The sequence below is a fragment of the Miscanthus floridulus genome, chromosome 16, assembly GCF_019320115.1.
Source record: "Miscanthus floridulus cultivar M001 chromosome 16, ASM1932011v1, whole genome shotgun sequence".
Classification (NCBI taxonomy): domain Eukaryota; kingdom Viridiplantae; phylum Streptophyta; class Magnoliopsida; order Poales; family Poaceae; genus Miscanthus; species Miscanthus floridulus.
Window position 1 is genome coordinate 117,363,821 of NC_089595.1, and position 21,723 is coordinate 117,385,543.

The 21,723-nt window shown below is 48.3% G+C and overlaps 1 protein-coding gene across 1 annotated transcript; it reads right to left on the reverse strand.

Moving 5' to 3' along the window:
- Positions 1 to 12,501: 12,501 nt before the first annotated feature.
- Positions 12,502 to 14,293, reverse strand: LOC136514002 (DNA damage-repair/toleration protein DRT100-like). Its single transcript, XM_066507982.1, has one exon. It carries the CDS (start codon positions 14,155 to 14,157, stop codon positions 12,781 to 12,783), a length of 1,377 nt encoding a protein of 458 aa, XP_066364079.1. The 5' UTR covers positions 14,158 to 14,293; the 3' UTR covers positions 12,502 to 12,780.
- Positions 14,294 to 21,723: the final 7,430 nt, after the last annotated feature.

The window sequence follows — 21,723 nt, forward strand, 5'->3', positions numbered from 1 at the left end:
GTCCCAGTCCCAGGGTTGATCTCCTTCATCAGTGTGTTCACTGTGCTTGCCCTGTCCTGTTGGCCCTCTTCCCTTTTCACTTGGGTTTGTCAGCTGTGACTGCCTGTTACGCAGCACTAAACGACTCAGGCCCTGTTTGGTTGAGCTGTGGCTGTGAAAAAAAGCTGCTGTGGGCTGTGAGCTGTGGGAAAGCTGCTGTGGGCTGTGAGCTGTAGAAAAACTGAAAGCTGTTTGGTTAAACAAGTATAAAATATACCTTCTATCTTTATCTCTCTTGAAACAACTATGGAAGAGCTTTTTATTCCACCAATTTTGAAAAGCAGAAAGCCAAAAGCCAAAAACAGGGTCAAACCAGCTTTCAAAAATGTACTACGAAAAAGCAGCTGCTTCTGAAAAAGCAGCCTCCAAAATCAGCCCCTTTGGTTGGGCTTTTGGCTTTTGGGGCCAAAAGCCAAAGCCAAAAGCCCAACCAAACAGGGCCTCAGACTCAGGATGAGGACCACTCCACTACTACCTTCCTGGCATCTTTGGCCTGCCCACGTTGTTTACCCTGTATGTACTTGCGATCGACACCCGACGCCCATGATTCATCCATTATTACAAGCAGGTTAATTGAGCAGGTGAATCAGCCGACGGATACTCTATTTGACACCAAGACAGTCTAGTTTGCATGGTGGCGTTGAATCCAGCTCCGGCTCCGGCTCCGGCACCGGCACCGGTTTTAGGATCTGTTCGGCATGGCTTCACTCCAGAACTTCAGCAACTTCAGCAAAAAATTCCAGCCAAACATCCTTGCTCCAAAACTCCTTGGAGCTGCCAACTCCATTGAGCTGTAGTGCAAATAGGGGTAGAGTTTTGGAGCACCTCTTTTGCAACTCCAGAACCACATCTTTTGAACCTTCTCGTGAAGTTGATGAGTAATTACTCACTGATGCCACTGGTTACACCAAAAAACGGTTCGTTCTTTTCCTCCGAGACTCTCCCTGCCCCTGTTTTTCTCCGTCCCGCGCCTGTTTCCTCCAACGCTAGGGTTTCGGTCGCCGCCACCCACACCGGCGGCCGCCGTCCACCCATGCCGCCGGACGCCGGAGCCCCTCCCGTCCGCCCTAGCCCCTCCTAGCCGCCGTCAATCCGAGCCCCGCCGCCGTCAATCCGAGCGCGAGCGAGCAGTGCGTGCCGACGAAGCCGGCCGCGGCAGTCACCGGCACCGACATCCCCGCCCCGACCGCAGACCCGGCGGCCTCCTCGGAGCGGGGGACACGCGGATCTACCGCTCCCAGTGGAGGCCGCCCCAGGAAGCGCCCGTCACCAGCACCGACATCCCCCGCCGGCCGCAGAGCAAGGTATTTTTCTTCAGTTTTGATTCAAAAATTGATTCACAGTATGATTAAAGGCTGGATTTGTGGGAGTGAACTGTTGTGCTATGCTGCAATCCTAGATTCACAGTAGATATTTTTCAATCCAAAATTTGTTGTCTGTACTACAAATATGGACAGTACCATTTCAGTGAAGTAGATTAATGGCTTCTAATATGAAATTTGTGAGTTGGATAGATGCCTGAAATTGATTCAAACTCGAAGAACACTCGGGTGCTCTGTATGTTGTTTGCCAAACAAGTTGGAAAAGGAAATTGACCAAACACACACTCGAATGCACTTGGTTATGCTGAGGATGAGAAAGGGTTCAAAGATAGGACTGGAATTGTGGCTACCAAGAGTCAGATCAAGAACCAATAGGACAAGTTGAAGGAAGATTTTAAGGCATGGAAGAAACTAATGCTGAGGCAAACAGGGACTGGTTGGGACCCTATAAAGAAGACTATTGCTATGGATGATGAATGGTGGAAAAAAGCTAGAGATGTAAGTTGGTTCAAAAATTTAGATATATTTGTTTTTGCATATGTCAATTCTGTTGGTAATACTTATAACAATATGTGTTGTTTTGCTTATTTCAGGACATTCCGGGTTGTGGAAAGTTTAAAAAGAAGGGCCTTGAGAATGAAGATGAATTAGCCAAGTGTTTTACTGACATCACTACTGTTGGTATTGATCATTGGTCTCCTCATGTTGTGAATGTTGAAGCAACAGAAAATGTTGATGGCACACAAGATGAGTCACAAGATGATTTTGTTGCTGAAACACAAGAGGAGGAGAATGGTATTTCTCCTCCACCTGCAAGGGGCAAGAGATTGGCAAGGCCGGTTGAAAGAAGTGGCAAGAAGGCGAAGTGCTTGCCGTTTGTGATTTTTGATATGCGCTTCACCTATGTGGCTGCGGGTCAACCAGGTTCTTTGCATGACACAAGTGTATTGTACCATGCATTGGAAGCAGATGTAGATGTCTTCCCACATCCTCCTCAAGGTAAATATTTTTCCTTATGTTCTTGTTCATATTTGTATGCATAAACTTATCTTGTTTTACATATATGTAGGCAAGTACTATGTTGTAGATGCTGGCTATCCTAATCGTCCGGGGTACCTGGCTCCATACAAGGGTGAAAGATACCACTTACCCGAGTGGCATCGAGGTATGGAACCAAATACTCCAAAAGAGAAGTTCAACCGTATACACTCATCTGTTCGTAATGTTATTGAGCGCTCATTTGGAGTATTAAAAATGAAATGGCAAATCATTTACAAGATGACCGGTTATTCAATGGTCACACAAAAGAAGATTGTTGCCGCTACCATGGTCCTACACAATTTCATACAGGAATATGCTAGTGTTGATGTGGACTTTGCTTATTTTGATAGAGATCCTACCTACATGCCTACTATTCTGGAAAGGTACAACAAGCATGCTATGTCTCAACATGCCTCTGATGGATCAACTTCGGAATCAAGCTTTGTGACTATGGACACCTTTTGTGATAGTATGGCTACATCCATCGCCCTAGCATGGAACTAGTGCAATGATTATTGTAACGACCTTATTTTCGAACTATGAACTTATTTCGTAATTTCGGTTCTAGCCAAATGACATGAAATTTATTATTATTTTGGACTTCACTGCATGTACTTTCATTTCATATTTGTGAGAAGTAGTTCAAGTCGAACCAGAGCAAGAATGGCAATCTACCATCAAACTCCTCTTTTCTGGAGTTGGGGACACCCTCCCAGCCAAACACCTCCATCAGACAGCTCCAACTCCACCCAGAGCTGGCTCCACCTGGAGTTCTGGAGTGGAGCAGCTCCACCCAGAGTTGGAGTCATGCCAAACAAGGCCTTAGTAGAAGAGCCAGGGAAGCCATAGACAAAGGCAACAACTTTAATTAGTAGAAGAGCCAGAGAATTGAAGCCATGGGCGGCCCCACGTTCATGGTCCCTGGTGCCATGACACCACAAGAAAAATAGGGCCGCGTTTCGTTGCCGGCCGAAGTTGGCGCCGCCGGAAAGAGAGATCACTGTAGTGCAATGTATCATTTCGTTTATATTTGGTAATAATTGTCCAATCGTTGACTAATTAGGCTCAAAACGTTCGTCGCGCAAAGTACAACCAAACTGTACAATTAGTTTTTTATTTCGTCAACATTTAGTACTCCATGCATGTACCGCAAGTTTGATGTGACGGAAAATCTTCTTTTTTATAGTGCCAAAGTTTGGATTTTGGTGGAACTAAACATGGCCTAGTTCTTTACCACTTAATAGTCTCATTGTCACTGTATGTTATGGTATTACTATTGTATATGCTATTAAACAGACAGTGCACTAAGGTCTCGTTTGTAGCTTCGCCTCTAGAAAGAGCCGTAACAAACACCAAAGCAAGAGACGTGTTTTTTTTTGGTTGTATACGAAAGAGGATATCGTTTTTTTTACGGAGGAGGAGCTGCAATTTGTGGCTCGAACTCCGGCTCCTCCGATACGTAGGAGATCGTGCTTGACAGGCACTAAAGTTTAGCACTCAAGTAAAACCATGCAAAATAGACTCTGCCTCTTTTGCACAGCTCTGGCTCCAGCCGTAAGTTTAATAGAGGTGAAGAACCAGATAGGCCATGGACGCCGGCAGCAACTTTAGTAGAAGACCGTGGGAGACGCCACGTTCGCCATGGCACCACAACAAAAAAAATGGTTTTCTACCACTAAATTGCCTTATTTTTACCTATATTGTGGTAATACTATTGTATATGCTACTTAGACAGTGCACTAGGGTCTATTTGATTGTAGCTTCGCCTCTCAGAACAGCCACACCAAACACCATAAGAAGAGAAGCCGCTTTGATTTTGGTGTACGAAAGAGGAGACGAAGTCGTTTATGTGTATAGAGGATGAGCTCTTCAGAGGAGGCCCCGCACAACAGGCACTAAATAAGCGTAGCTCTAGACTATTCAAACGGTTGGAGTATGTAGATAGACTAACTTTTAGTAGATGCTCATCCTGTTCTTCAACACTACTTCAGCATCACTTTTCAGCGAGCGAACCAACATTTTTCCTCCCACAACAAATCAGCATAAACATCATCCACAACCAAATTTCAGCGAAACAAACAGGGCCGCTAGCTCGAATCTGAATCTGGTTCTTTAGTTGACAAAGACAAGCTAGCATGGATGAGTAGCTACTAGTCCATGTACCTAAAAACAACACAGTACTAAACTTTCACCAAACTATAGCCCTTTTGGCACGGCTCATCTAAAACGGCTTCACCGGTGAAGCCAGAAAAACTAGCTTTTCCCGGCTTCTAGTTCATTTTAACCCCGGCTTACAAAACGACTTCACGCTACAGTGCCTCGATTTGCGCAAAATAGATAAAGCCGAAGCCGGCATAAACCGTGCCAAAGAAACGTCATCGTAAGTAAAAAAAACACTATAAGTTCTAGCGTTCAGTTGACTAGCAAATAGTCTTAGGTGGCAATGAAACTCACACAGTGTATCAAGTGGGCACTGCTAGGTCTGAGCTGCTTTTGCAAGCGATGGGTAAACAAAAACACTACAGTAAAACCTAACTAGCTAGAGGGCCAACACCAACGACCAGTACGTTCATCGATCAGTCACTACTGACTGCTTTCTACGGCCGCGCACTGTTGCGTGCATGTGATAGCTTTTCAGTTATCGATCGGGCACACTCGGCATGCACAGGACCATCATCAATTCAGAGCAGACCAGTAGTGCCCCCCCTGCATGCCTAGCTGCACGATACCAGTATGATCCACCTCTAATCTCTTGCATGCAATGCAAATGCCCAATGCAGTCCCTTCGATTCTCCTAGCAATAATGAATTGTGAATCATGTTAAAGAGTGAAGTTATATTAGAAAAGAATGAAACACGGTTACATGTACTTGATTGATACTCTACTAGTACATACATACATTGTAAAAAAAAAAAACTGAAACGCAGATCAACCTTATTCGTTTTTGCAACCAAACATTTGAACTAGCTCAGCTAGTGTCAGTGTCAATCAACTGGAGCCGACCTTTTTGCCCTTCTCTCTCTCTCTCTCCTGCTGCTGGAGGTGGAGGTCACTAAAAATCAATTTTCTTTTCTCCGGAGGCCCCTCCGGCGAGTAGAGTCCGGCGTCTTCCTCTTGTACAGCAGGGACGACAGGAAACTACTCTAGGAAATGACAGAGCGGGCGGTTGCCGACCGTTGGCCCGTCGCTGCCTGCTGTTCTACGCCGTCGCCGTCGCCTCTCGCTCCCCGTATTTTTTACTATTCGGCCCTTAGTAAAGAATACATTTTCATTGATTCAGTCTGATCTTAGTTTTATGAAGTCCCGGACTTTATCCGGACTTATGTAACGATCTTTTGATTCAATGAAAAGGTATCGATCACTTTCTAAAAATTGGTATCATAAATCTTAGTAAAGAATACTATAAATTTAGTCGGACCTCACAATATTTGATTAAGATAATAACTATGAGAATTGAGTTATTTTAACATTTTATATAAATATATAGATAAATAAATAAATAAATCAAAGAAAAATGCAATGTAAAGAAGTGATGTCGCCCCGCGCAGGGAGAGCAAAGCGGTAGCCGGTAGGCGTATGATGCCCCTGCCCCCCTCGACTCGTCCCGTCCCTTCGGTGTTAGACGGCCAGTCGTCGATATCGCTGGAGCTGTGGTGTAGGGGCAACCGGCCAGAGCCGGAGGCAGTGCAACCGCAGCCGCATCCGCCGAACAGCGAGTGACGTGCCGTTCGCACGGCAGGCTGCGCTGCCTCACGGACATGACTGATGGCGATTGAGTTGCCAGATCGTACTATGACGTGCTAGCAGCCAGGAGTAGCTAGCATAGCCTACAATACGCCGCTACTACTACGTGATAGAGATGGATTCGAATCGATTCGCTCGCTTCCCCTTCTCCTTCCTCCGCTTGCTCCGTGAGTCCGTGGGACGCAGTGCCGCACCGGTCGACGAGGCGAAGTCCTCGGTGGATGGAGACATGCGGTACTGCCGCACGCTTTAAATGCATGCTCGGCGTCAGAATACATGGCGCCGAGTTCGGCGTCAAGATCTGCGGCGCCGAGGTACCGGCCACGTCAACGTCACCTAGGATTTCCTGTAGTGCACAGCCAGGCACCTCGGCGTCAAGATCTGTGGCGCCGAGACGTGTTATCTCGGCGCCAGGACTCATGACGCCAACCCAGGATCTAAAGATAAGTTTAAGTCTCCCACAGGGCCAAACGTAAATTTTCTTCGAAAAAAGACCAAATAAAAAAAAATACGGTCTCGCTCTCCCGTCTCGTCTTCGCTTCGGTCGCCGTCCGTGCGTCGCGCTGCGTTCCATTCCATTCCGTTCCGTTCCGCCTCAAACTCTCAACTGAAGAACGAACTCCGAAAGAAAGGAAGAAAAAAAAAGGAGGCCCTGAATTCGAGGCTGCCTGCATGCGTTTCTCTTCTTCCATCGGCATGGCGAGCCCGAGCCGGCGCTTACTTCGAGGTGGCGGCGGCAGCAGCTTCAGCTTTGAATTCAATTTGCTTCGGGTACAGTACTAGTACGAATTAAAGTCCTTTTTTTCCTTCCTTCCTTCGATGCTTGCTTTTAATCAAATCAAATCATGGCGCTTTACATGCATCCCTCTTGGCTCTTCTCTTGTGTTCGAAATGACATCCCGCCCCGACCTTTAGCTTCAATCAAATTCTTTAAAATCATTAACTCCAAATCCTACGTACGACTGACTACCCTGATCAACACAACACACATCAGGTTCGTTTGCTCGGATACGATCGTGGATTATAAGCTAAAACAATATTTTTCTCTCACACCAAATCAGCCAGCAGTAAATAATCCACGATCATTTACGGCCTGACAATCACTGTCCCAGACAAAAAAAGACTAGTAGTGTTTCTGTTATTTTATTTTTGTAGAAAGTTCTTGTCATCAATAAATCATGCGACGAACTACCTGATACTTGTCAGATTGCCTGCTACTGCTTCAAATGAGCTTCAAACGAGCTGCAGTCACCGCCGGCCTGTACGTGCATGCACCGTATGAACAACTCACTAGCAATAGCAAGCAAGCGCAGCAATTCCCCGATAATTTCAACATAGGTGCAGCCTTTCATACGAAACAAGTCTAACTGGCCCTAATACCAGAATGCCATGCCTACTTGAGGTCTTCAGGAGACTGACAGTGGTTGCTCAAACTCGAACCATTTTCAGATACGAGACGTTTTCAGCAGTGGCGAGCTTAACGAAACCTTCTGGCATGCTGGGTTCATCTCCTACTGTTCATAGATTTTTTTTTGAAAGAATAGTTGTTTTTGAAGAAAAAAAAAACTGTTCTTAAATGTATCTTAGAACAATGTGTAGAGTAGACATATTGGTTGTACTGAAAAGACCCTAAAATTGTTGCACTGAAAACTGGCTGTCTTGTTTGCCCCATTATCACCGGGAATTGTTCCGCTGATGCATATATAGGGGCTGTTTGGTTCCTTCCCCTCCTCATAAAATTCCTGTCACATCGAATGTTTAGACACATGCATGGAGTATTAAATATAGACTAATTATAAAACTAATTGCACAACTTGCGACTAATTTACGAGACGAATCTTTTAAGCCTAACTAGTCCATGATTTGACAACATGGTGCTACAGTAAACATATGCTAATGATAAATTAATTAGACTTAAAAAATTCGTCTCGAAAATTAGACTCCATCTATATAATTAGTTTTGTAATTAATTTATATTTAATACTCCTTATTAACCTCTAAACATTTGATGTGACATAAATTTTAGAAGCGCCTAGAGAACCAATCTCTCACCCAAATTCCACGAACGCTGCTCCGTGCGTCGCCGTCTCCCAGCTCAGGTCGTCGCCTCAAGCCCTCAATGCTGCAGGATTGACGTAATCATTGCATATGACCTTGAACCATTCTCTATTCAGGCCAACAGCATCTCAGAACGCCAAATTGATCATGGCCCGCGCCACCTCGACGCTGCCGCACCCTGCGGCGTTGACGACGCGGCAGCAGGTGACGACAACGGCCCTGCATAGCTCGACCTCGACCTCGACGGTGCCACACCGGTCTGCGCGCGTGGCCTTGCACCGCACATGGCGCACCCCGCCGATCCGTTTCGTCGTGTGTCTCGTGTGCTGGCAGCCGGCAGCGGTGCCATTCGATTTGGGATGAGGAGGTTCGCGGGATCCATGTCCTCGACGTACGGGCAGCGCAGAGGACTAAGGAGGTTGTGCCTCCATGTCCACGCCCCTCCTCGACAACGACAAGCGACGTCGTTCAGAGATCTGCGCCTCATCCTGATGGAAGTCCACCGCTGCCTGCTGCCTGCTGCCTGCTGCCCATGTTAGATGTGTACGAGGATGCCAGCCAGGGCGATGGTTGTGCCATAGACACTGCAAAACTAAGATCTCACAGGAGATGATCAGATCGACCTGGACTGGAGCGTTCGTCGCCTGCTAGCACACAACGGCACGAGGGAAAGCAACGAGCATAATCTGAACGAAGGGGGGTCGGGGGCACAATGAGTTCGGCTTGGGTATGGGCTAGGCACGGCCGCACGGGCTAGGCTTGGACGGGTTGGGCCCATGCGGAATCCAGGTGAAAACATTCAGGAAAAAAATCAGCTATGCTGCTTTGATATCTGTGCAAATTTTTAGAAGAGGAGTACCGGAGCAGAAGCCTTCTAAATATATCGATTTTGCTATGTATTTATACACATTATGTCTAGTAGATATATAATTTGAAATGGAGGAAGTAGAAGATAAAACCCACTTGGATCCCTCCCATCAAACCGTATAAGGGAGACCTGAGAGTAACTTTTAAATTCTGCATTTTCAATCATAAACATTTCGGCCTGTGGGTTTTCACTAGTGGAAAAACTAAACACCGGGAATTTTAGATGTGCTTCTAGTTGGAACTGAAAGCCTGCAGTGCAAATTTCACACACACACACACAAAAACACTTCTGTCGACATGGTAATCCAACATGAACTATCATTTGTTTATATTCATATTTCTATGAAGTAACGAATAGCCTCGTTTGGTATTCCATTGCCAACTACTACTTCCTACAAAGTGAGCTGAGGACTACGACCTTGAGGAGTTGAGAACTGGTTCTCTAGTTTGATAGGCAGAGAAAATAAGGTGGTGCACTCTCTGGCGATCTTGACATCTTTGGTGCATACCATGTTCGTTTGATCGTATCAGCCACGCTTATCAGCTATAATATAGTGTTTTTCTCTCACGACAAAACAGCATTAGCCGACTTATAAGCCACAGAAACGATTAAATGAACAGGGAGTAGAAGCTCGCGATCATTTTTTTGAGACACTAGGAAAACAGAGCAAGCAATCTTTGAGGAGATCAAGGATGTTTGTTACACCTACTAGTCCTTGCCAGGGGGAACAGCTCTCAAACCACTAAAAGTTGCTAGGCCTTCTCCTTCTAACGAGTAAAAAGACAGCAATCCACACCTACGAAGCCTAGGCCACGGTAGCGCTACTAATCACGCATGTAAACCAGGTTGTACTGCTACCTTCTCCCGGGGAACCGGATCTTTCCCAAAAAAAATGCCAACTACTCCTAACCATGAAGCCTAGTGGTAAAAAAATTAATAATATAAGATTGAGATTTCAAACCGCTTGATAACTTTCTAGCACTGCACTACACACTTACCTGTGAACGGATACAGGATGCTATCTTTTTTATTAACATTTAATAATATCGTGTTTGTATCCGAACAGATTCTACAGCTGTACTTAAGATGAGAGGCCAAAAAAAAAACATTTAATAATATCATATTGAATAGTTTGGCCGCTAAACGAATCTCCAATGAAATAAATTTCAACCATATAATTCTAAATCTTGTCAAGCACTACGACTTTGGTAACGGGCATATCTCCATACAAGATTGTTTGGAACTTTTGAAAGTTTGATTCTCAAAATCTGTTAGATTATTTGATACTCTAAACATTGTCAACTTAAAAACTTATCAAACATAAAAGAAAAGTACTATGTGTTTTGCACAGATTTATGGGACTAAATTTGCTACTAGTAGTTCATTAATCCAAAGAGAGATGTGATTAAGCCTCTTACAGCCATATTTATACTTTGATGAACTAGCACATGATTTCCCACAGAAACCACAATATGAACGCAGAGAAGGGTAGGATTGCCATCTCCATGTGTAATCGATACTTTTATAATCAAAGTTGATTCCTTGAAATAAATTTCAGGCAACGAAATTAAATTATAGGGAAGAAGGAAAGAAAATAAACCAAACTAAATGAACCGGCCCGTTCTGAAATATGGGCTGTCATGGGCCGCAAACAAAAAGAAAAGGAAAACGAGCAATCCCTCACTCAGTCCAGGAAAGAAATAATTCAGAAGCTAGGCGCGGCCCACGAAAGAAGAAAAATTTGAGCCCACAGACAAAAATGCACTGGAGCACCGTAGTAATCGCCCCGTTTGGCTGGCCTCTTTTTTCTGCCTGCTACTAGATACTGCTTCTGCAGTTCTGCTTCAAACGGAACGGCCTGTCTGTACATGCGCCGTATAAACAACTCGGTAGCAAGCACAACAGTTAAAACAGATACTGAATGTGTACACCGCTAGTGTATTTTGGATTGCACAGCAGTTTCTAGGAAGCCTCGAATGCCATCCATGCCTACCTGAAGAGACTGACAATGGTTGCACAAACTTGAACCGTTCTCAGACACAAGATATTTTCAGCAATGACAGGCTTAACTCGTTAGGCACAAACCTTCTTCTGGCTTGCCGGCTTCATCTTGTTGCAGACAGTTGATAGATTTATCTTAGAAGAGTCAGTCCGTATTGAATTAAAACCGGTTGTAATTAGTTGCCCGGTACCACTGTCTCTGTCAAGTGAGAACTGTTCCGCTGATGCAGCGAACGTGGTGCGCTCTGCTCAAGTGGGCAAAGCAATAGTGGCCAATAAAAACGCCAGTCCTATCCCCTGGACCAATGTCCAATGGCATATATATGCTGATCCTGATCATAAGCAAAACAATGTGTTTTGCACAGACGTATGTATAGGACTGATTGTACTAGCTCATCCAGGAAATACAAAGAGAGATATAATTAGTATAAATAAGCCTCTTACAGCCATCTGAATGAACTGAGAGAAGGGTTATTTGTTGAGGGATGTAGTAATACATCAAGAAGTGGAGCAACCTTTAATTGTAGTTGTAAATATAAACGACCTAGTGAGCTGCCAAGTACTAATTAACACATGTAAACTGCGTAGGTCAGACTGAACATGATCAAACATCTGAACAAACCTTCATCAGACAGGCATCGATCAAACTGAACATGATATAACTGAATTAATAAACCTGAACATGTTACACTCAGAGGCGTAGAATTCAGAAATAGATCCAGACAGTTTAGATTCAGTACTCCTAAACACAGGGGGTTGGGAAATAGGAGTAGCTCATATTGGCGGCCCTTAATGGTTGATGCTATTTATTTACGCCGATAACCGATTTGGCAATGAATAAGACTCTGGAGAAAGAAGTTGCATTGCCGAAAATGGCTACAGGTGCCATGGGAAAGGATAAGGGAGCTTGGCTGTCTGTCAAGTGTCAACGAAACAAGATGACAGCATTGTATATGTATTCAGACACTCATTAGTGCACATGTATTCCACAACAAGAACGAAGCATAGTACAGTATTGCTTACAGGAGTATATATCTCTGTTGGTGGCAACCCAGAACCCAGTTGAGCATGCTGAGTATTAATAAATTAATAATACTCCTAAATAAATACTCTGGCATTCTCTCTCTCTTTTTATTATTTCAAAATCCAAACTTTAAAATTTTTGACCGATGATTTAGTTAGCAATTTTTAATTACTATAAATACAAACAGTTAGATATGTAACTAAATGTACTATACATTTATCATAAATTTATAAGTATAACAGTACTATAATATAAATGGTTAAAAATGTAGTTTGTAATAAGACTGTCAAGGATGGAGGGAGTAGCAGTAGCACACAAGAAGCGTTCCGTTGCGTTGCCCTGTGACCGCTGGCGCGGGCGCGGGACGACAAATCCGTCCGCGCTGGATTCTGTTGCGTTGAAACTTGAAACCCAAACCCAAACCCAAACCCAAACCCAAAATCCAAAATCCCAATCATCACACCACCAAAACACCTCTCTACGGTTACAGCTAAAACAAGTGGACAAAGGAGCGACGCGAGAGGTCACGGCCCCAGCCAGCTGCCAGCCTGGTGTCCGTGTCCGTGTCCGTCCCCAAGACAAGACGAGGACGTGCCGGGGTGCCGTGCCGTGCCGACGAGCGTGCGCGCGCGCGCGCCCCCACCTGTCCTGCCACCCCCGTCCGTGTCACACATCTCAGCTCGTCAGCCGTCGCCGCCTGCTCCTCCTCCGCTGGTGGTGGTGCTCCGGCACTGCTCGGCGGGCCTGGCCTCGAGGGGGCCACCGATGGTGGGGCACCCGTCGGCGGCGGAGGCCGACGGCAGCTCCATGCAGTTGTAGGAGAGGCAGAGCGCGGCGGAGTCCGGGAGCGGCGCGGCAGGCGGGACCGGGAACCCCGTCAGGAAGTTGTGCTGCGCGTACAGCGTGGTCATCCGCCCCGCCAGCACGCTGCGCGCCACCGCCGCGGGGACCTCCCCGGACAGCCGGTTGTTGTTCACGTACAGGCTCCCCGCCGCCGCCAGCGCCTCCGGGACCTCGCCGGAGATGCCGTTGTGGCTCACGTCCACCACCGCCCACTCCTGCTGCGGGGACGGCGGCGGCACGGACAGCGCCCCCGTGAAGTTGTTCCGCGACAGGAGCAGCGACGACAGCCCCGGGAGACCGAACACCGACGCCGGGATGCGGCCCGAGAAGTTGTTCATGGACAGGTCCAGGAACGCCAGGTCGGCGGGTAGGGGTGGTGGACTGGCAGAGCCGTCGTCACCACCACCGCCACCAGAACCAAAGGCCCCGTCGAGGGTGCCCTGCATTGCGTTACCGGCGACGGAGAAGTACCGTAGCGTGGCCGGCAGCGGCGGCAGCCCCCCAGCGAGCGCGTTCCTCGCGAGGTCGACGTGGAACAGCCCGGAGCTCGCGAACCCGTCGGGAATCTCCCCGGAGATGCCGCCGTTGTTGGCGAGGATGAGCACCTTGAGGCTGGGCGAGTCGGGAAGGAGCAGCCCTGGCGGCACGGCGCCGTCGAGGCGGTTCCCGCCGAGGTCGAGCGTGTGGAGGTCGGGCAGCCCCGCCAGGGAGGCCGGCACGGCGCCCGTCAGCTGGTTCCCCGCCAGCGAGAGCAGCCGGAGGCGGCGGAGCCCCGCGCCGAGGGCCGATGGGATGGGACCGGACACGCGGCCCGGGTACAGGACCAGGTCCGTCAGCGCGGCGAGCGTGGAGAGGGAGTCCGGGAGTGTGCCAGTTAGTCCCGGGGAGTCGGCGAGCCCCGTGCCGAGGGTCAGCACCGACACGCGGAGGACGGTAGGCGTGTCGGAGGAGTCGCCGCCGCCGCCGTCTCCGTCGGCGTCGTCGGGCGCGCAGACGACGCCGGCGTACGCGCAGGGGCTCCGGGCGTCGTCCCAGGTGTCGAAGAAGCGGGAGCCCCGGAGGTCGCGCAGGCTGGCGCGGAGGTCACGCAGCGCCGCCGCATCGCGCTCGTGCAGCGTGGCCGGCTGCTGCGCCGGCGCCCGGGAGGCGAGCATTCCCAGGAGGAGGAGGAGGAGGGGTGGCAGAGGCAGAGGCAGAGGCAGAGGCAGCAGCGCCATGTGCGTGGCCTCGGCCGACGCGGAAGGAAGAGGACAAGCGGGTTGTGTGGCGGGTGTCTGTGTGTCCTGCCACAATGCCCACACTTCCCTTGGGAGATGCACGACTAGTAGAGCAGCCAGCCAGTGGAGGCGAGAGAGCTCGATAGCCAGCCAGTGTGTAGAAAAAATGGAGGGAACAGGTGAGGCTAATAGTGGGCAGCGTTACCTCGTGCGTGGTCAGGTTGGGTAAAAGCGTTCCCTGTGCCGCCGCCGCCTCCTCCTCGTGCTCCTCCCCTCTCACAGGTGCAGGTAGCCAACACAACAGCCCCGTGTGGTCCAGGTCTCCGTCCATGCCGAGATGCATGGAGGAGCGTCTGCCTGCGTACTCACTCTGCGTACTCACTCTCCTTCACCGACATCGCGGGATTTGCGTATTTCACAAGTATGTGCTGTGCATGCCGGCCTGTGTACGTCCCGCGGCGCATTGGTGGGCTGGTGTAACCCGTGACCGTGATCTCTCCACCACACTCACTCTGTGCAACGTGCATGCTCCCTCGCGGCTCGCTGCCGCACATGACACACCGTACGTTTCTATTCATTATCATTCGTTTATGGCTACGCTACGCTGCTTTGGCAGCAGACATACCCTCCGCCCCATTATTGATGACGGGCCGGACTCAGTACTACTACTACTACTAATCACTATTATTATACGTACTCCTATTGCTTGCGGCTCCTCCCTGACTTCACCGGAGGCGCCGGCGGCGCTGGCCGCCACGCTGCGACCGCCCAACTCGCCGGTGCTGGCGCAGGGGCGCGCCCGCCGCCACAGCCCACGGAGGAGGGCGGATCCCATGCGGGTGGGCCCAGGCGGCTGGATCCGCGTCCGCCGGTGGTCTAGGAGGCCGCTCCAAGCTCGTCCGCCCTCCCTCGCATGGGTTGCATTGCTGAGGAGCGGGACGCACGGTCTCCGTCGTCACCACCTGCGTCTCCGCGCCGCAGTCGGGAGGCTGCCTGTGCTGCTGACGTCCCCAGCTCACCTTTCCTCTCTTAGGACGCTGCTCCGTTCTTCCCGGGTGGCCCCGCGGGAGGGCGCACGATGAGCCGCCGGTGGGCGGACGCCGACGGCGAGGAGTCCAACGACGACCACCCCGCCAGCTACCTGGACGCCGCCCGTCGTCCGCCAAAACTGGTCGCTGTGTCCCTGCCACACGCCCAAACTCTAATGTCAGGCCGAGGCGGAGAGGTGGTGGGCCGCTAGGGTCGTGGGCGAAGGCGGGGGAAACATAGTCGGACGCGCCCACAGCTGGTGTGTGGTATTCCTGCTTGGCCAGTGGAGAGTCGCATCCTGGCACACCAGTGCCTCGGCTGCCACAAGCGGGTCTCCGCCCCCAACGCCGATGAGTGGTGGGAGATCCTCCCTCGGTAGGAAGCTCGACCTGCGACCACCTCGATTGAGCCTTGTCGCGACGCCAAGCAAGCTCGGCAGACCCGGAAGGTACCCACAGAGCTTCACGGTAGATGCTTCAACTGCCTCTCCTAGTCGCACCGGGTAGCGACCTGCCGGTTGCCGCAGCGTTACCTACGCTGCCACGACTTCTGCAACCTCACCAGGGACAGCAAACGGCCTAGGCATGCGGCGGCATTGGCAGCGAAGGATCGTGGCCGACCGCGGCACCCCGCTCGTGGTGGCAACCCGACTCCCCCCTTCACGCGCCCCGCCGCGGCTCGGGCGAGGTCTCACAGGGGTGCTAGCGGAACACAGTGGCGACACCGAAGTGAGCCAGCAATGGACGTCAGCTTGGGCACGTCGGCCAACTACGACGGCAACGCCGCTGCCGCTGCTGCTGCATGCTGCTTCCCCTCTTCCGAGCAAGATCCACTGGCGTTGGAGCTATGGGCGTGCTCGGGGCCTCCCACGTGGATCGACCCAATGTTGGAGGAGTTCGTCGCCTCGCTCGTGGCGAGCCCCCCAGCAGGAGCGTGCTCGACTGCTTCGGTGGGTGTCTCTCAGGAGGAGCCACCACAGGTCAGGCTGTCGCCCGGGGGCAGCCCAGCGTCGTGCATGCCGAGGCATGCCTTGACCCAGCGCTAGTCGGGGCTACCACCTCGGAAGGCATGACGGTAGTGGCTGCCACAAACATCGTCAACAACACTCCATCCCCTTAGACGGACTCCGCCGACAGTCGCCTCAAGAGTTTCATCGAGCGAGTCACGAAGGCGAGACAGCCGCCGCTCCTGGAGCTGCCCGGAGATGATTCGACCCCCGATAGACGTCCACTGCCCGCGCTCCCCAAGAGGAATAGACGGATAGCGGCGCAGAGCTTGTCCCACATCCCGGTGCCCAAGCGAGGCGAGCACCTTGTCTTGAAGCACCGAGACTCACCAGCGGGGTGTCGACTCCATCCACGTCGGCCATGAAGGCGTATGAAGAAATCTACGGCGGTGACCCCGGTCATATGGAGGCACTTAGTGAGTTGTTCCTACCGGACGATGATGTGGGCGCGAGCAAGCGGCGCCACTACCGCTTTGCTACATGGGCATAGGTCTCCTAGCCGGCGCCTCTTTTGGGTTGATTAGTTCCCAGTGTAACACCATAGATTTCAATTCACTAGGGTCGTTCGAAGCGTCCTTGTATAATTCTGCTAACCCCTAGGGCGCCGCTAAGGCGTGTTGTATTAAACTTTTTCTCTATCTTAATATAAAGACGTGCAAACCTTTTGCGTGATCGAGAAAAAAATAATTAGGTGTCTGGACGTCACGTCCGGACGTGGCTCTAACACCTGCGCCGCCCGTGTCTGCCCCACGCCCCGCGTCCCGCCGCTGCACCCACGCCTACGTTCATCGCAGGGACCCTTGCCCCCCGCACGCGTGAGGGAAACCCACGTGGGTTGACCTACGGTTGCGCCCCTAGCAGCGCAGCGACATTCACCGGTCGCGCCATGCAACACCCCGATCTATTTTTGCAATCCAGATGAAACATTTACAACATATGTCTAAAATGGATAAAATATTTAGAACATACAATTGAAACACCATTGCAACATGTGCAACATCCCGATCTAATTTTAAAACATCCAGATGCAACACTTGCAACATACAAAAGAAGACAAATAAAACACTTGAGACATGCGTCTAAAACAATTGCAACATACGTGTATAAAAAACAGATGAAACATTGGGGATAGACGCTTGTAACATAAGTGTACAATCATTGCAACATTATGCAATATCCCAATCTATTTTTGTAATATCCGCATGAAACAATTAAAACATACTCCCCCTGTCCCTAAATATCTGTCGGGTACATAATTAGTATCATTGGACAGATCTTTGAATCTAGTTTTTAATAAATTTATTTTGAGATACAAATGTTGCACGTATTTTCTATAAATCAAGTCAAACTTGTGTCACGCACATCAACGGCGACAATTATTTAGGGACGGAGGGAGTACATCTAAAACAACTTAAACTACTTAAAATATGGGCTTGCAACATGTCTGAAAAGCGTCTAGAAACATTTGAAAACACAACATCGTCGTGCGGCCATGACCTACCTGGTGGGCAACTGTAGTGGTGCGGGCTTTGTTGGATGGTGCGCACCCTGCAGGCCTGCCATGCCCGCTGTCGGCTGAGGGAGAGGAGACACTACCTGATCTGGGGTGGGCGTCGTCGGTCGGGGTAGGGGAGGGTCAGCGGCTTGCTTGGATCTCGTTGGGGGGTGGAGGAGAGGGCCACTGGATCTGCGCGTTGGACGCTCCCAGTGGGTGAGGATGCCAGGGTGGGGGAGGAGGACGTCGAGGTAGGGGAGTGAGTGGGGGAGGAGGCCGCGGGGGTGAGGGTGGATGACGCTCAGGTGGGGGAGCACGTCGCCGCCGGCCAGGGAGGCAGCCATGGCCGCGCGGCAAGGTAGACACGGGGCGCGAGCGCGGAAGGAAGGAGGAAGTGAGGGACTAAGTGTGAAGTGAGTGAGTGAGGTGTTGCATCCATCCGTTCAGACGTCTTAGCTGGAGCATTATCGATTATTTTTTTTGGCAAAGGCTCATCAGGTAAAGTCATTACCCACCAAGGAGGCAGGCATGGACTGTACAAAATTTAGTAGGGACTCAATCCTAACATAAGATCGACCCGAGACCTCTTAGTTCAGAAACCAACATTCGTAAGGAACAAGTTCACGTGCACACCTGTTAACAAGACCGTGGCACCTGAATAGAGTACATCGACAAGAGCAAAATTCACTGCCATAGTAAGAAAATTTTGTTTCTCTGAGAAGAACAGCACTTAAACGCATAATGCAATTTTGTTTCTTACTACAGTGCTAGCCAGTAGCCATCATCACTTTAACCACGCTGCAGCCTACAGCCTTGTATGTTTGTATGATGATTGTCGGTTGTGTCTATAGTACTGTGCAAACATACAAGCCCGTCTGAGCTGTGGGCAATAATGCCAATTTAAGCATTTCTGCTCACGCCCTGACAAGTGCAGTCCAGTCCACAGCAGATGTAGGGGATGTTTGGTTCCGCAGCCTAAACTTTATTGCTTCCTATATGATATTTGGACTATATATAAAGTATTAAATATAGACTAATTACTAAACTAAGTACATAGATTAAGATTAATTTACGAGACGAATTTATTAAGTCTAATTAGTCTATGATTTGATAATGTGATGCTACTAGTAAGCCATGTGCTAATGAGAAATTAATTAGACTTAATAAATTCGTCCTCGCTGGTTACTGACGGATTCTATAATTTATTGTTTTTATTAGTATCCGAACACCTCATACGACATCCGCATATGATATTCCGATGAATACGTCTCTTAAACTTTAGTCCCTGCATGACAAACCCCACCCGTGTGGCGCCTGCACTGCAAGCATACGCCTCTCCATTCCAGGGGATGTTTGGTTTAGCTAGGAGCTTTTAAATCTAGTCCTATTTAATCACTTTTTACACTAACACTATGATTAAATAAGACTAAAAGGACTTTAATCTTCTCCAGCAACTCTGAAGTGACTAATTAGGACTAAACCATTTAGAAAGGCACTAAAGTTTAGCAGCCCAAACCAAACCTAATTTAATACTTCTAGTACCACCGCTATATTTGGCGATGCAAAATCAAACAGCTAACACTACCAGCGGTCCGACAGAACGAGGATGTAAGCTTTTCAGTCAAGGACACCAAAGCATCACATCCAGATTGCTTTATACAAAAACTTAAAACCATTCCTTTCTGAGATGAGGGGCGATATATGTTTTTAGTCAACAATAGATGAGATAGATTCTTCTGATATTACACACAAAAGTATAAGATACATATAGTAGAGTAAATTTACTCTACACAACCGAAGGCAATTTTCTCTAAACGATGAGGTGACTCAAGAACTCAAACACAAACGACGAACATTCATTCGTACATACCAACGCATTCCAGTGTAACAGCAATCATGCGATCAGGGACTGTTCATGTTACCAGGCTAACTGCATGCGAATTGAAATTGAAATTGAAATAAAAAAGATCAGGGGGCGGCCAAACACACTTATCGTGAACTGTGGCCAGCAGCCCTTTTCAACTCAGGATGTTCTCCGGCGGCCACCTCCGCAGCAGGCAGTTCACTTCATCCGATCCGACAGCGCTCTATCAAATCTCCTGTTAGGCCACTGCACCTCCTTGACATCGTTAGATCCACAATCCTACCAGCACCACCTGACCTCATCATGTGGTTCTACCCTGTCTTCAGAATAGATACACAGGCTGTCCCTTTTCTAGGATCATCAGTGTCTCGTATGCGCCCATCATTCTGCATCAGTGACAGCGGACCAGGTAACTTTGTTAAATAAACTATGACCCTTTTCCTCCGAACTCGATTAAACTCTGTAAAAGTGGGTCTGCCAATACCTTCTGTCAGAAGCAAACCAGCTGTCAAATACACTATCTGATAGCCTGATATGGAGAAGCAGTGTTCAAAACACACTGCATATCAATTTGCCAAAAGGATAGTGCATGTAATCATGTTCTTCAACGGAACATGAAGACTCAAAAGGCCTACTTCAGATAAACAAGCATCAGCTGTCCTCAGATCCAGGTAAACACCACTTGGTTATATGCACCTTTGGGGATTAAGCATTAACTGAAGCTGACAGGCCACTAAGCTGTATACCTGTATGTACCAAAAAGCACAAGATGCTGCGCATCCTAATAAGTGTAATAACTAATAATATAATGACAGTTGTTAGTTCCCAGTAAATTACAGAGCCTAGCAATCAAGAAAAGCAGTAGGGAAGTTAGTGATTACTAAAACAGTAAAGTTGTATGTGAATCAAATTAACATCAGGCAACATGGGCTATTACCTCCACCACTCCACATGTACCATGGAGTAAATCAATGTTGTGATGGCACATGACACATTTCAGGTTGGATGGCCTAACAAATAAGCAACACTATGAGAAAACAAACATCTTGACTGCAGTAATGACATTCACCAATATAGGACTGAATGGCCTAACAAATAAGCAACACTACGAGAAAACAAACATCTTGACTGCAGTAATGACATTCACCAATATAGGACCTTTGTGTACATGTGTTATATTTGCAGCAAACACAATATGATGAAAAACAATCAAGAGTTGGATACCGGTATCTGCTTTCAGGTACTTCAGGGGCTGAGACATCCTAAAATTGTTTCCATAGAAATGGATAGAAGTGTTTCCTCCTAAAGTTCTTAGTAGTTAGTAGTATCACACATGCAAAAAAAAACTATACTCATTTGCAGAATTGTTTTCAACTCAAATCTTCACAGGAACTGAATAGGAGTAGAGACATTGAGATAAGATAAATTAGCCACTTCCAGTTCAACACAACTGACAAAGTCACAAAGCTAACAATAAAAACAACCTAAGAATGCCTCATAAAACAAGCAGCCCTAATCTTTAAGTAAGCTAACAATAAAAAAGAGCATAAGAGTGCTCATAAAACAAGTTAAGTAGCCCTAATACAAGAATGCTGTGCCCCTTCAACATACTGACCAACGGTTACACCAACCTGAACCATTTCAAGATACGAGACAAGACATCTTCACCAGTGACAATCTTAGCTAATGAGTGGTAAACCTTCTAGATTGTCAGCTTCAACTTTCATGGTTTCATGAATTTATCTCAGAACAAACAGTAGATGTGTTGGTTTTACTGAGGAAAAAAAAAGAAACTAAAATAGTTGTACTGAAAACTGATTGTCTTGGTTGCCCCTCTCTGGGAACTGTTCTGCTGATGAAACGGACATGATGTTCCTCTGGTCAAGTGGGCAAACAATGGTGGCCAATAAAACTGCTAGTCTACTGAAACAAGGGCATATGTTGATTTGTCTGATTCCAGGATACATTTCACAATGGTGGCCAGTCTACTGAATGTGTTTTGCATAAATGTATAGGACTGATTTTCCTAGTTCATCAATCTAAAGAGAGATATAATTAAGCCTCTTGCAGTTACAGCCATAAAATTATGTTTTCGTTTCTGAATCAGCACACGAATTTCCACAAAAACCATAATATCAATGCGGAGAAGGATTGTAGGGATCAAGTAAAGCA

Coding starts and splice junctions, on each gene's coding strand:
- LOC136514002 (XM_066507982.1), bottom strand. CDS start 14,157: ATGGCGCTGCTGCCTCTGCCTCTGCCTCTGCCTCTGCCACCCCTCCTC.